The sequence below is a fragment of the Callorhinus ursinus genome, unplaced genomic scaffold, assembly GCF_003265705.2.
Source record: "Callorhinus ursinus isolate GAN/ISIS: 27379988/994484 unplaced genomic scaffold, GSC_fseal_2.0 scaffold4, whole genome shotgun sequence".
NCBI classification, from domain to species: Eukaryota; Metazoa; Chordata; class Mammalia; order Carnivora; family Otariidae; genus Callorhinus; species Callorhinus ursinus.
In genome coordinates this window covers 77349460-77364426 of record NW_027397066.1, presented here as the reverse complement: position 1 = coordinate 77364426, position 14967 = coordinate 77349460, and the positions used below count along the sequence as shown (strand labels likewise).

The 14967-nt window shown below is 33.7% G+C and overlaps 1 protein-coding gene across 15 annotated transcripts in view; it reads right to left on the bottom strand.

The window, feature by feature from the left end:
• Positions 1-14967, bottom strand: part of PDLIM5 (PDZ and LIM domain 5) — a 205647-nt gene that overhangs the window by 74286 nt on the left and 116394 nt on the right. For 4 of the 15 annotated variants that reach the window (XM_073891974.1, XM_073891979.1, XM_073891983.1 and 1 more), the window contains 6 exons: positions 14132-14174; positions 12109-12527; positions 5664-5678; positions 3014-3031; positions 2578-2750; positions 2184-2220 (listed from right to left, as the gene is read on the bottom strand). In XM_073891974.1, coding sequence (XP_073748075.1) covers positions 2184-2220; positions 2578-2750; positions 3014-3031; positions 5664-5678; positions 12109-12527; positions 14132-14174 — 705 coding nt within the window. Of the gene's footprint in view, positions 1-409; positions 1625-2183; positions 2221-2577; positions 2751-3013; positions 3032-5663; positions 5679-12108; positions 12528-14131; positions 14175-14967 lie in introns of those variants that run through there. The other 11 variants (XM_073891981.1, XM_025873467.2, XM_073891977.1 and 8 more) reach the window with 8 other exon arrangements.

Below are 14967 nucleotides of genomic sequence, written 5' to 3'. Positions count from 1 at the left end.
GGCAGTTGTCCTAGTCTATGGTGACATCAAAGTGAAAAAAAGGTGGAAAAATAAAAATGCCTTGAATGGGAGCACCCGGCTGGCTCAGTCAGTAGAGCATGTGGTGCTTGATCTCAGGGTTGTGAGTTTGAACCCCACATTGAGTGTAGAGCTCACTTATAAAAAAATAAAATTTTTTTTAAATACCTTGAATGCAGGCAAAATCCCTCAGTAATCATTTTCCACAAAGACTAATGCTGTGTTGTGCCATAGCCTCACTACTCTTCTATGCTACTCACATAAGGTATTATGTTAAAATGCATGACAATGCAGAAAAAAATAAACAAAAACAAATACAGGCCTTTGTCATACTCCACACTCATTTTAGCAGTCTCGCAAAATTAAAAATGTTTTCCAAATGAATTGTCAAGAGAATTATTTATTTTATCCAAGTATAGTGTAGCAAGTCTTGGATGGCACTGTTACTAGTTTCAGGGAAACAGAAAACAATTACAAAACTAAGTTAAAGGCAACTTTATTACAGTACTTTTCCAAACTTCAAAATGCATTTATTATTGAATTTAGAACTAACATATAATACATTATATTACAAAACAGAAAGCATATCTGGTCAGATATTAGCTTGCATGTATTGCCCAAAATATAGTTTCCTAGGAACAGCAGCAACACACAATAGTTTATATCACTAAGTAAAATATTTCTGATGTGACATAAAGAATCATTTATAATTTATTTTATGTTCATTTAAAAACAAAGCAAAGTTATCTTTTCTATTTCTTACTAGTTAATGCCTTGAAGTTGTTTATACCCTAAAAACATCCACCAGTTTGCAAATATTTCCTTTGGTAGAAAATAGGATTTTTGAAGCTAACCAAACTAAAAGAACACTCAATTTTCCCATTGCAAATAGGGGCAGAATTCTCTTCTTTCCTTTTTTAGGAGCCAAATCTGGGCCTCCTTCTCTTCATAGCCATCCTGAAATAGTACCTGCTTTAAAAAATACCCAAATCTATAATAAACTCTATTCTGATAAAGTCTTCTCTGTTTTATCTTGCCTCCTCAATATTTGATTATTTAGGGTAATTTACAACCACTTTGAACATTATGTAATAATGAATTTAGAAGTAATCTTGGGAAATGTAATAACATTAAGGATGTAGTTTCCAAATTAGATGAGGATATTATTTGCTCATCTGCCTCTGCTTCACACAACCAACCAAATTCAACTTACAAATAGAGTTCCTTTTCCAACGTCACCACTCTAATGACAATGGAAACAGATATAAAACCACTGAAGAGATCAGAGTCCCTTAATTTGCTCTCTTGGTTTAATATTTGTGAGCTACCAACTAGCACAAAACAAGTTCCTCTTCCTCTTTTTTACAATAGCAGGAGATGGTTAGAAAAGTATAGAAAAGGTTCTATTTTTTTGTAAGGCAAATTTAATACAGATTTTCCTATGAGGTTGGAAAAAAGAAAAAGTGAATGAAAAGGTATGTGCTGGCTGCTTGGGGGGGCAAGACTCATAAATCACTGTACGTTAAGAGCACGTGCTGAAACTTCATGGTGCCAGTCACGTAATTTTGTGTATTTGGGACTAAAGACGTGAAGGGGTATCTTTTCCCTGTGGAAATAAAAAAAAAGAAAAGAAAAGAAAAGAAAAGTGATAGAAGAGTCATAAGAAAGAGAAGGAAAAAGTTTGTACGCTTAGTTCATCATGCAGAAAACATGCTTTATAAAAGCTTAATTTCACATAGCTATTTTATTTAATAGTGAAGATTTTAAGGGTAGAGCATTTTTATAAATATAGAAATTAATCTATAGAGCCCTCCTGGAAATCCATTTTTATGCCCAAAATAAAATTTCTATAAGACAACACAAATTCATTCACAGAGATCTGTAGTGTTAGCAAAGCATCCCCCAAGTATACTCTTCTGCCCACTTACTTCAATATGAAAGGAAATTAACCTTACATGAAATGAAGATAATAGCTACTAATTTAAAAATCTGTTAAGTTTTTTAAGTCCCACAGTTAAGTCCCACAAAAGATACCAAAGTTAAATGCTCAGCTTCTAGTTACAAAGACAAAAAGCCATACCACTACACTTGAAAATGTGAAAAAACAAATCGAGACCATTCATAAAAGGAAAGCATTCAATTTACCAAAAAAATGGACAACTTACTTTGCCTTCTTTGTATTTTCAGTGTCCGACTCTTTCACTGAAATATAATAAGCAATATCCAATATTAGTTGACTTTTTTTTAACTTGAAAAATCACTTGAGCAATTAATTGTACCAATCAGTATCAAATGGTCAAGCTGCACAGAGCCACTGAAGAACACTCCACATCATGCTGTCACTGGCTACATAGTATGGTCAGTACTATTATTGCTCCACTTCTCAATGCAATTCTCCCGGGCTAGTTCTTATTTACATTACCCACATTATGCATGGCCTAATTTAAGAGCAAACTGCCTCAGGAAAATTATTCTTTTCCAATAATCGCCCATCTGTCTAAATGCTATTCTCTATGGCAAAGAACATTTGTATATTAGAATCCCTAGGTATTTGCTTACGATGTTCAGTCCCAGTGATCTGGGCGAGGATTCGGAAAGAACGAGACTGAGTCGTTCCAGTCCTTGGACGCCAGTCTTCGGTGTCCTCCATCAGTCTCTTCTTGCTGGCATCACTATGAGTTGGTATGTGATAAAACTCCGTATTGCGCTCCACAATGTGTTTTCTTGGTGGGCTAGGATTAAAAGGGAAGGAAAGAATTACAAATCTTTAAATCATACTAAGGATAAAATACCCTCTGCCAAATTATAATTCACACATTTAGTATCAATGTTCTTTTTTATATCTTTTGCTTTTCCAAGTGAACTCAGCCTCAATTTTCTTAAAAAGGCGCCCTTCTATAATAGACTTGCTTTTTCTTAAACTAGTAAAAAAAAAAAAAAGGTATTTCTATGCTAACATAAAATAATATAAATATCTATTCAAGAGAAAGTTTACCGTTTAGGTGGGGTTTTCCTTTTAATTGACAGAAGAAGGCAGCAGAAGAGAGATTCCAGCATAAAGAAAAGGAAAAGAATAAGAAAAGGAAAATAATGAGAATTGCAACATCCACAGGAGTTTAAAAAATTTTTTTGAAATTACTTATATTGTTCTTCTACCTATCTTATGCCTAACAAAACACAGGTATGGACTATATTCACAACCACTGTTAAATATTAACATATTTCCAAAATGTATTGCCTTTCACAAAATTAAATGACCATATCTTCACTACGCCCAGGAACTAAGAATGGTTTAGTACAGGGTAAGTCAGTACTTCCAAACACAATTCTGAAAAGGGTCAGAACTGTTACTTTCTATGGTTTTCTCATTCATGTGTATAGATATCCCTCATCCTAAATAAAGTTGTGTGCAGGTTCAGTGTAGGGAATAAGAGCTATGGTATATGGGAAACCAGTGAAATAGTTATCAAAACACCAAGATGTAAATCTTGGCTCTATGACTTTACAGATGTGTGATTTTGGACAAGTCAACCTCACTGAGCCTGGTTTTTCATTTATAGATGAGTATATCACATACGAAATGGCATTGTTCTAAGCGTTAAATGAAATAATATATGTGAAAGGGATTAGTAAATTACAGAATTCAAGAACTTTGAGTTTGCTACGAACATTCATTTTTCTATTAACAAAGCATAAACATTAAGGAATTTATAATGTATGTTAATACTTTAGCCTAAGATCTTCTGAACATAATGAATACTCCGTTCTCTCCCCCCCCCCCCCCCCCCCCCCCCCCACCCCCCCCAAGACATGACAAATGCAAACTTTTGGAAGCCTTGAGTGTAATTCCAGGAGAGAAAAACGAGCCTAAGTCTGGACTAGCAGACTACTGCCGTAAGATCCAAGCAAAGTGTTCAAAGAGTATCAGATGTGGGTGGCAACACCTCCTGGGTGTAACTCATTGCTAGAAAATCACAGGTACTATCAGAACGCCACTGGACTGTTGTCATTTTAATAGTTACACTACCAAAACTGTGTCGGTATACTAGAAGAGTTTTTGCCCAGTGAACAACATGATAGGATTAACATTAACACTGGCTTTAAAAAGACAGGCAACAGTTTCAAGCATGACATCCTTCACGTAGTGTGTGTTTTATGCAAGTCATTTAAAATCTCGATTTTACCCATCTGAGAAAAAGGGATTGCATCTACCTTAAAGAGCTGCTTTGAGGAATAAATAAGATCAATAATGTATGTAAAGTGTTTTCCAAAGTACCTAGTGCACAGTAATGATCACATAATGTGTTCTTTTATGATGCCTAAAAACATTTGAAATGCGTATTTTAAGACTATGGGTCATCCGCATATGTAAGTAACAGAACAGGGGCGCTGCGGTGGCTCAGTGGCTAGGTGTCCAACTCTTGGTTTCCGCTCAGGTTCAGGTCACAATCTCATGGGTCATGAGACTGAGCATGTTGGGGCTCCGAGCTCGGTGGGAATCTGCTTGAGATTCTCTCCCTTTGCCCCTGTCCCCATGTGCGTGTCTGTATGCTCTTTTCCTCAAATAAATAAATCTTGAAAAATAAATAACAGAATAAATAATATTTACACACAAAATATTTAGTTTATGGTAAAATTTTAGGATTCCAGAAGTGAAATATCTATTATTTTACTATTAATTACTTTACTAATTACTTTTACTAAAAACCTAATCCTTTTTAAAAGAGAATTTTTAAAAATTAGAACAGGTAGAGTACTTCATAAACACACTACATTTAGAAGATATAATTTCCTAAACTGACAACTCTTTATCTTATGCAATTACTCGAAAAACTTCATATTTAGCTACTAAACTTAAAGCTTAAATTTCTCTATAATTAGTGAATGTAAGTTACTCTTAAATGGTGCCAATTTCAACTATAAGATTATTTTATTTCCTACAAAAGGTTTGGTCTGTAAAAATACAGACTTGTATTAAAATACACTGCTTGTCAAGCTAAGAATAAGTACAATAAGAATAATAAAATGACACCACTTAAGAATACGTTTTAGCCATGACATACTTGCAAAAAGCATGGTACACCTTAGACTCTCTGATATTCACCACAGCTTAAGGCCTTGTGTTAAGGGATATGAAGTTTCTAAACATTTACTTAGCTTTTCTGGCTCTGACACTCTAAGCTCTGATGACTATGATAAAAGAAGAGCGTCATCTCACTGATTTTATTTTTAAAAATATATTTGAGCTAGAACATAAATTTAACTATCAAAAGCAAATAATTTATTTCAAAATATAGATATTCACAATTAGCAACTTTATTCAAACTTTTAAAAAAATACTAAACAAGAGAGGCCCAAACTATGTCTCTAACTCCAGTATACACTGTCTACAATACTTATCTATCTCCCTGAAGGTTCAGCTTACTAATTTTTTCCACTGCCGAAGTGGAAAACACACCCACTGATTTATATGAAGTTCTTTAGTATGAAAAACATGTTTCTTAGGCTCCTTAACAAATTTGAAAATTCTTGCATGGAGAAAACACTAACAAAGTTTGCTGGTGGTATTGAATTGAAAGTAAGATGTAAAGTTAAAGAGAGACAATAATGAAAATTACAAAAGGAACCACTGATTAGGTACTTACACGGTGCCAGGGTTACTGAAGGAGGAATAATACACACAAAAAATATGTAATAGAGTAGAGAAGACATTGATGTTCCCAGGATAATGGAAAATGGACGAATATGAGGCAAAAAAAGGGGGGGGAAGAAAAAAGAAAGAAAAGGGAAAGGAAAAAGAAGAAAATAAAAAATGAAATAATGAAATTCAAAACAATGAATTTACATGAAGATATTACACAAAACATCATGCTTCAAAATAAACATGTAAACACAGACAAACAAAAATGAACAAATGTTAGTCAAAATTCTGCTATACTGTTAACAGAGAAAGATCCACTATTTAAAAATATCTCTAGGTTGATTTAATTCATTTTAGCATGAATCCAAATTCCTATTATGTTCCTAACAAAAGGCAGAGAATAAAATAATTACTGGATGTAATATGTAGAAACAGAACATTTTAGAATCACTTAAAATCAGAGAATAGGAGAAAGTCTTTCACTCACATAATATGTGAAGTATATATTAATAGCAAATGTAATCTTCTCACAAAAATTATCCTGAATCATTAAAATAAAAAGTTAACCCCCCCAAAAAAATCACTATATCATACACCTGAAACTGTATGTTAACTGGGACTAAGATAAAAACCTAAAAAGCCAAAAACATTATTCTGAAACAAATATTATAAAGAAATAACATGCTATTTGATTTTTCTCTTATTTTTTAAAAATGTGATTATAATGGAAAATATAGGAAACATACTGGATCATAAATAATGGGCTATCACTTAATTTTCATACTCTCCTCTGTCATTACCACTCTCATTCACAAGCAAATCTCAGTAAGTTTAGAACTGATTTGTAGGAACTCATGCTTTTGTATTATTAGTGACCTAATTATTACCCAAAATGACATGTCTGATATGATATAGTAAAGGAACTACATTAATAACATCTGAAAAAGGAAAATCTCAAAACACAATTCATTCACACAGCCTATTAACTGTACAATCATTAAAAACAAATATACTGATATACCATTATGGATAGAGAAGACTGAAGTATAAACTCTACAGAGTTTGTCAACACACTATTGAATCAATCCTGAAATGAAGTTTAGTCACAGTAACTAGCAATTCATTATGAATGTAGTGACAAAAACTGCCTACCGGTTTTAATACTAAGACTGCTCAGTGTAGCTGTTTTTCCTACATATATACCAAAGTCAGTTTCATAAACTCTACAGAGGGCTGAGTTTCACCCTACGGGGGTGGGATGCAGGACTAAGTTGATCTTAATATTTACTGATATGTACTCTGCTCCAGCCACAATGCAAAGCACACTTTCCTCTGCATTGCTATTTTAAATAGCCGGGAAATAGCTTTCAAAATAACCTCCCCTGAACAGAATTCTAGATACATATTTAAACGTTTTTAAGTTTAGGAGAGAAGTTTTATATCACCGTGAAGTTGGGAGGGAAACATTCTATGGTGTAGAGAGTGGCAACAACTGGAGACTTGATTGGTTTCAACCTAAAGATGCCGATTTGTATATATCGAACAAATATCTCCAAGCGTTTCAGAAAAGGCACCCAAGCGGAACGGCCCATCATACACTGCAATGGCATTTGTGCCAATGTGCCCATGAGAAGACCTGGCTTCACAACCCTGGCTGTGCTGCCCACTTGCCCTGTGCCCTGGACAAAGTGCAATCTACAGAAGCCTCTCTCACCTGAACACTGAAATGGATTACGATTTCTTTTTTTTTTCAGACTTCTTGTAAGGGCATATGTTTAATATATTTAAAGTCACTCTGAAAACCATACAAACACAGATTTGTTGTTAGGATAGATCTCCTAACTGATATATATATAAAAGAAGTACTATCAAACCCAACTGTACTTTATGCACATTATTCATTCACACTGACTCAACCCATTTAAAAACAAATACTAGGGCTCATGGGTGGCTCAGTTGGTTAAGCGACTGCCTTCAGCTCAGGTCATGATCCTGGAGTCCCGGGATCGAGTCCCGCATCGGGCTCCTCTCCCTCTGACCCTCTTCCCTCTCGTGCCCTCTATCTCTCATTCTCTCTCTCTCAAATAAATAAATAAAATCTTAAAAAAAAACACTATTAAAAACAAATACTAGTTCAATGTAACAGAAATAAGCCAGGGTCACAGTCAGGTGATGCTGAGGAAAGCATGTTCAAAATAGCTTCAAAAAACCTAAGCTTTAGTCTTAATCACTTACAAGATGCATGACCTGTAAAATTAAGTAACCTCTCAGTGTTCAAAGTTCAAATGAGAATTGAATCACATAATGCACCCAGAAGCACCTAGCACAATGGACAGTAATACCTAATAAATGAATCTGAATCCTGAATTTAAAAATATACATATTTAACCTACATACTTGTATTTTATTTTTCCAAGGCCCAATTTTTCCCCTTTACAAGTAAAATTGTTTGTTATGGAATCTAGTAACTAGTCAAATTCTTTGTGTATAAGACTTTAAGTAATAAATTAGGACTGAACTCTTTCACTAGTACACTGGTATGCTATATTCCTATGTGTATGGAACATGGAACTATTCAATTAGTGGGACTACAGCTACACTGGAATAAAGTTGTTCTAATAATTTGATCGTTAATTCTCTGGTATGCCTAAAATAGTTAAATATTATATATTTCCAATTCTAATCTACATTTTGATGATAAATTTCAGCATATGCTCACACTAATCATAACACAAAATTAAGTTATCTAATGTGATTTTTATCTATTTTTAAGGCTATTAAACACCAGCCAGTGTACCATCAAGACCAACAGATACAATAGCGAGGTTTTAAAGGTATTCCACAGTGATTCCCAATGTCTATGCCAACTACCTATGACATTTAATAAGTCAGTAACTATCTCTCTTAATTAATTTCAAAGGTATATATAAACTTTCTATCATCCAGTGACACACAACTGTACACGTAGAGGTCTAAAACTTCCAGCAACATTGTTGAAAAAATCAAAAATGTTCTTAAAGAGACTTTAACCTGGGAAACACTGGTTTGTGATATGAATTTGGAAAACAATTCAGTTTTATATAATATGTTTTTCGCTAGTGGTATATATGTTTATGCTTTCTCTTTTATCTTTCTCTTTGTCTTCTAATAGTCTCAACTAACACAAATTACATTCCCCCAAGCATTATGTCTTATAAACCACTACACAGCAAACCCCACATATATTTTATGGCAAAAGTTAAATACTATTATTTATTATCATAAAGCAATTCACTACAACATAGCAATGCAAACCAAACTTATTGAAAACACTAAATGTTGATTTTTAAATGACAGCTGTTTCGCAAAATCTTAATTTTGCAAAAATCAGACACATTCATGCTGTTTACTCATATATAAATCACCATATTTCCTCTCCAGTAATGTGGATACTAACTTTGTCACTTGTGTTTTCTGTAAAGAGAAAAGTATTTTAAAATATTACTATCATATCATATTTTGCATCTTCCAAGGCCAGGGTCTTCAAAATAACATATTGGAACTGTTAGAAGAAATTGCAGTCCAACAAAATTGAAATTAATAAAGGATACATGAAGGACTTACCTCTTGAAAGCAGTGGCACATTATAATGCAAGGGCATACGGAAAGGGAAAAGGTAAATTAAACTTAAAACTACTTGATGCAAAATAGCTTTCCTTCCAGTTTGGAATATAAAGTCTCATTTTGTTCTAAGTAGAGTAAAGAGGGAGAGGAGTAAGGAAAATAGCAAGTCAAGACCAATAATTTGTATATGTAGAAGAAAGATTAAAAATTTCTTAAAGTGCCTTGTTCATTATTATTTATAAGAAGGAACAAGAACACTTACATAGCATTATTAAGAAATCTTCTAAAACTATCAACATAATTATAGATTTCATACTTAACGATGAATAACAATTTCTCAGTAGTAATGCATGATGAAGAAACACTTATTTGTGTCTTATGTTAATTAATCCCATATAAATCTGGGTGAGACACCTACCAGATTGGCAAAGTGGTCAGTTACTTTAAATCACTTAAAGACTAATAATCTTTCTGCTTTGAGGAAAAAGACAACTTAAGAATTTAGCTTTATACCCTTCTGAACTCTTAAATTTTTGGTTACTGGCATATATTATTTTTAAAATAAAAAGTAATCAATAAAAAGTCACAACTCTCAACTTTGAAAGAGTTCTGTTGCAGATCTTTTGTAACATTATAGAAATATGAAAAATGTACTAATCACATAATGAGTAAATAGTCTGACAATGATTTCAGAAAAAACTTTGATACCTGATGAAGGAAATGCTTTCATCAACACCACAAAACACCTATTCTTCAAAATGACAGATTACTGACTAGTAAAGAGGGTGATTTATTTTTGATTTCTCTAATCTAAATGTAGTAAGAGAAATGTCAATGGCAAATTTGTCTTAGACACCACACTTTGTTTTCAGACTAATCAAGTTTTCATTGACCTAACATGTGGACAACATTTGAAATCAACCTATTTTTAAATATACCCACTTTGCTAATGTGAAGCAATACTTTGCTTGTTAATGATGCAAAACATGTAATAACCCCCCTTCCCCTGAATTCTTGCACACTGCTAGCCACAGGCACATGCTCAGTAATCACAGGTCCACTGATTAAAAAGCCACCATTGAGGCCTTATTCCTACACCACTGCCTACGGTTTCAGTTTGAAAATAACAAGCTTTAAATCATTTTAAGTTTAATCATCAAAGTTGTACCTGTAAAACAAAGGTTTAAGCTTCATATTCATATTTTCATGTTTTAAATGTAGTACTTTTCCATAACCTCAACTTACTTTTACCTGTACATTAAGAGTATCTTATATGAGTCAGTAGAATTTTTTTTTCTTAAAAAAAGAAGAAGACTATTTTATAAAATTTCAAGAAGTTAGTAAGGAGAAATATTTTTGTTCAGACACTTCTTCCAGTGGACCTTTTTACACTGAAACTGGAATATAATAAACATAGTAAACTTCTGCTTTTAGTTTTCTACGGGGCCAACAATTTGACAGGCAGCATCTTCTCAGAATATCTCCTTTGATCACTCTAAATTCTATTGTCTTAAAATAGACATACAAAAAAATACAACCAAGCCCACCTCAACACTACATACTATTTCTCTTCCTCAAATAAAAGAAGAAATAGCATTCTTTGAAGGACACTAATTTTCCTCAATATATACATCAAAACTTTAAAAAGCCACCCACAACCACAAAAACGGTATGTTCTGAGCAGTAGCTGGTCTTCCAGACCTCCTGCTCTTTCTCTCAGCAGCAGCCTGGAGCCCTGCCACCTTCTTTTCAAAGCCCCACGGTTGCCATGGCAGCAGTGCTACAGAAAGCACAGCTCCTTCATTACGTGAATTAACATTCGGAAGGGATTATCTCAGAAAGGACCTATGCACGAAATTATTTTAATTACATTTTCCTGGGAACTGGCATTGGTAAAAACCATCATGCATGCAGATGATTTCCCTTTGTTTTCCTTTTAAAGTACATTTTTGCCACAATAAATCTGATCAAAATGATTTTACAAAAACGATTCTGGCTTCAAGTATAGTCACGGAATTCCAAAAAGAATAAGACGACCATCTATAAATGGAAGCTGCTGAAAAAATGTACTTCAACCAATGTTTTTAAATGCCTCAAAGGAAAAAAAAATCATAGGGAACAGATTTTCAAAAACTTCCACTGACATTATATAGTTAGTGTCCACTTCTGTAAATCCATTCATTTTAGAAAAACCTTTACAATGAAAACATTCTCTAATTTGCTTCTGATGTTTGTGAGGCATCCTCTGATGCTATTGTTCTGTCATTACTGTTTGCTTTTACAGACTAAATTCTAGCTTAAGCTTATCTGAAAAGAATGTTGCTGGCTATCTGACCTAAGCTAATGCATCTTACGAAGACATGAGTCAAAACTAAATTTGTTTTCTGTCTTTAGACTACTTCCTAGAAAAAAAGCTTCTTACAATCTCCTCAATTCCTCTCCTTAGGGTGAGATACATAAGCTGACACAACTGTAACCACTCCGTTTAAACTTTTGGTGACTAATAAAAGGATGGAAAAAATGAGAAAGAAAGACTCAAGGTTGGCCTTGCATTGTAAGTACCAGCTGCTCCATGTTATGCCAGGACTTGAAAAGAGTTACAGAGTAGTATGTTACGTGGTTCATAACATGTCAAAATGCATTACTTGGGTTTTGATTAACCTATAATTGCCTTGCAGAAAGTGCTATATGTATATACTATAAAGCTACATGTTAATGAAGCAAATAAAACTTCATCTCCTTTCCTTCAAAGAACTGCTGATTGGGGGTGGGGGTGTAAATTGTCTCCTGGAAATTGCCTGAAAGAAGAGTTTTGATAAGAGCAGAAAGCACCCTTGGCGACCTACCCATTTTGCTGTTTAATGTCCCCCTGGGATCCTCTTCTCTGCCCCTCTGCTAGCTCCTGAGCAGTCTCGGAACACAGGCTGGTGACTGTGGGCTGCCGTGGGACATTAACTGCAGGTTTACCAGCGCTCAGTGCAGACGAATGCTGGTCAGCACTAAGACTGGCATTAGCATGCGGTCCAGATGCAGCAAATGAGGGAGGAGTGACAGCGGCCACGGGTGGAGGGGAAGCATGTGATGAAGTGTTCGCATGGGCTGGGGTGAAGGCGGACGATGGTGATGGGATGGATGTGACTTTTGGTGAAGACACAGAACCAAAGGGTCGTGGTGCCTTATTGTAGGCCATGTTGGTTGTGGAAGTGACTTTGGACACAGCAGGAGATGTAATGGGCACAGGTTTAACTACTTCTTTAGGTTCTCCCTATGTAAAATAAAAAAAATACACAAAAACACACCAAATACATGCAAAATAGATTCACTAAAAAGAACACATAGCTAGTTTTCAAAAAGAGAAACACAATCTGTTAGCAGCCCAAACTTTACTTGTTTCTAGATAAAAACAATGAGCATAACATGCATGCCAACTGATCCCAACATGCATAACACAGATGCACACGATGAGTGTATTTTTTTATAAAAATTAAAGAAGTTTCAAAATATTTAGGAACTAGAGTAGGAAAACTATCAAAATGCCTAAATGCCATCATAAATGTCAACAGACACTTAATTTTCCAAAAGGAAAAAATTTTAAATCCCCACAATAAACAAAATATCACTAACCAAAACATTTATTTTAAAATATACAGTCCTGATTATAATTTCATCTTTCAAACATGTTTAATTACTCTCCAGAGTAAAATTATTTGATTCATGCAGAAAAAAAAATGCATATTTCTAAGTCTCCTATTTAAAAAAAAATTAAACAGAAGGAAAAGATCATTTTCTCATCTAACTCAGAAATGTGCACATTCTAATGAATTATTTTGAATGAAGATATTGCTTAAAAGAAAAATCTCAACAATCCACCTGTTTCTCTCTCTGGAATGTTTTGAGATATTATTTGGAGATGGAATAAAAATTCTTTCCCTCTTCCAAAATAAATAGTTAATAGTTACATGAGGAAAAAAATGATCTTAGATGTTTCTTTATTGCCATTTATCAAAGAAAAATTAACTACTAAGAAAAATCAATTCCTCCTAAAATTAACATAGCTTGTGTTTGCAAACCCTATCCCAAAGAAAGTGTGAAGTTTAAAAACAAAACAAAACAAAAGGTCAAGCTTCTATGACATTCAAGAATAAATTCCTATTCACCCTACCATCCCAAAAGAAAACAATCAAATTCTTTTAAAAACCTACAAAGGTAGCCCTATTATGTTTAATTTTAAGAAAAAAAATAAGTAATCTAAATTAACCTTGTAGAAATGATAAAAGCTAATTGGGGGGGAGGGAAGTAACTTAATGTCTCAGCAAATCAGTATAAGTAATTCAATGGAAAGGCACAAATAAAATTAAGGAGAAAATCCCCCAAAGTATAAACCAGCTGTATTATGAAAAATGGTTTGGGACAATTTGAGGTTATATATGACAGAAAGAAGGTACTTGCCAATAACCTAATCCAGAATACTCTGAAAATGTAATTAAAAACCTATTAATGTTACTAATAAAATGTTATCAAAGACTTGTGATACTCATTTTCAGTAACCACTTATTTATTCTCCTTAAAACATGTGAATAAAGATAGGCAAATTAAAAGTGAATGTGAATGTAAGAAATATGGAAATAAGTTAGATAATACATGGCACTAGAAATCATGTTTTAATAATATCGGTATAATTACAGATGTTAATTATGTATGTGTTGATTTCCATCCCTCACCCCCCACAATCTTTAAAGGAAAAGAACTGTAAGGAAAATCGTACTGAAACTATAAATTGTCAGTATGGCCTAAGACAAGGAATGGAAATGACAGTGATTCAGGAGGGACTATCAAGTGGTACCTAGTGATACCAGATGAGAAACAAACCTTCTGCACGGGAACTGGCTCAGGCTTGGGTGTAGAAGATGCCCTGAAGGGAAAAAAAAAAAAAAAGAAAAAGGAAAAAAAAACACATAAATTTTTGCAAACATCTTATTAATGGAATTTTTATTAGTATACACCTTAATATATTAAATAATCAGAATTTATAGTTTCATATCATAGTCTTGACTATTTGTCTCTACTAATTAATTAACTTATGTAACTCAAATGCTGCAAGTACCTATACCCTTACACACCGGGTATTCATTAGTTATCTACACACTCAAATGAGGAAAGACAAACACCAATTGTGTTTCCTAATGCACCTGTGTTTAAGCTTTCAATTAAGGTTATTCCCCACCCAAAACTGAAAAGTATAATAAACAGACCTTCTCATTCTTGAGTGGTTCCTGAAATATCTAATCTGAACCTCTATCTCTAATAAGTATCTGCCTTTTCTCCTAACATCCAGGAATACGACCACAGGATACTGGGTCTCTCTGAAGATAATGAATAAATTCTGGTTGAACTGAGTCACGAAATGAGTATTTATTTTGTATTTATATTCTTAAGTGCTTGTGCAAGGTAATATATTTGTTATGCTAAAACTAAACTAAACTAAGTTCTTCCATTAGGCTATAATTTCAGTGAAAGAAATGACCATATCCCATTTGTGTCTCTATACAAGCACTGTGCCTGGCATGTAATAAGACATCAGTAATGAGTGTGGAAAGGAGAGAACAAGGAAAGAAGGGCAAAACTCCATGCATAGAACATATTTCCAAATTCAAATTATTTCCGATATATGCTTTTTTATTAGGTTAGCATGGACTAACAGTAAC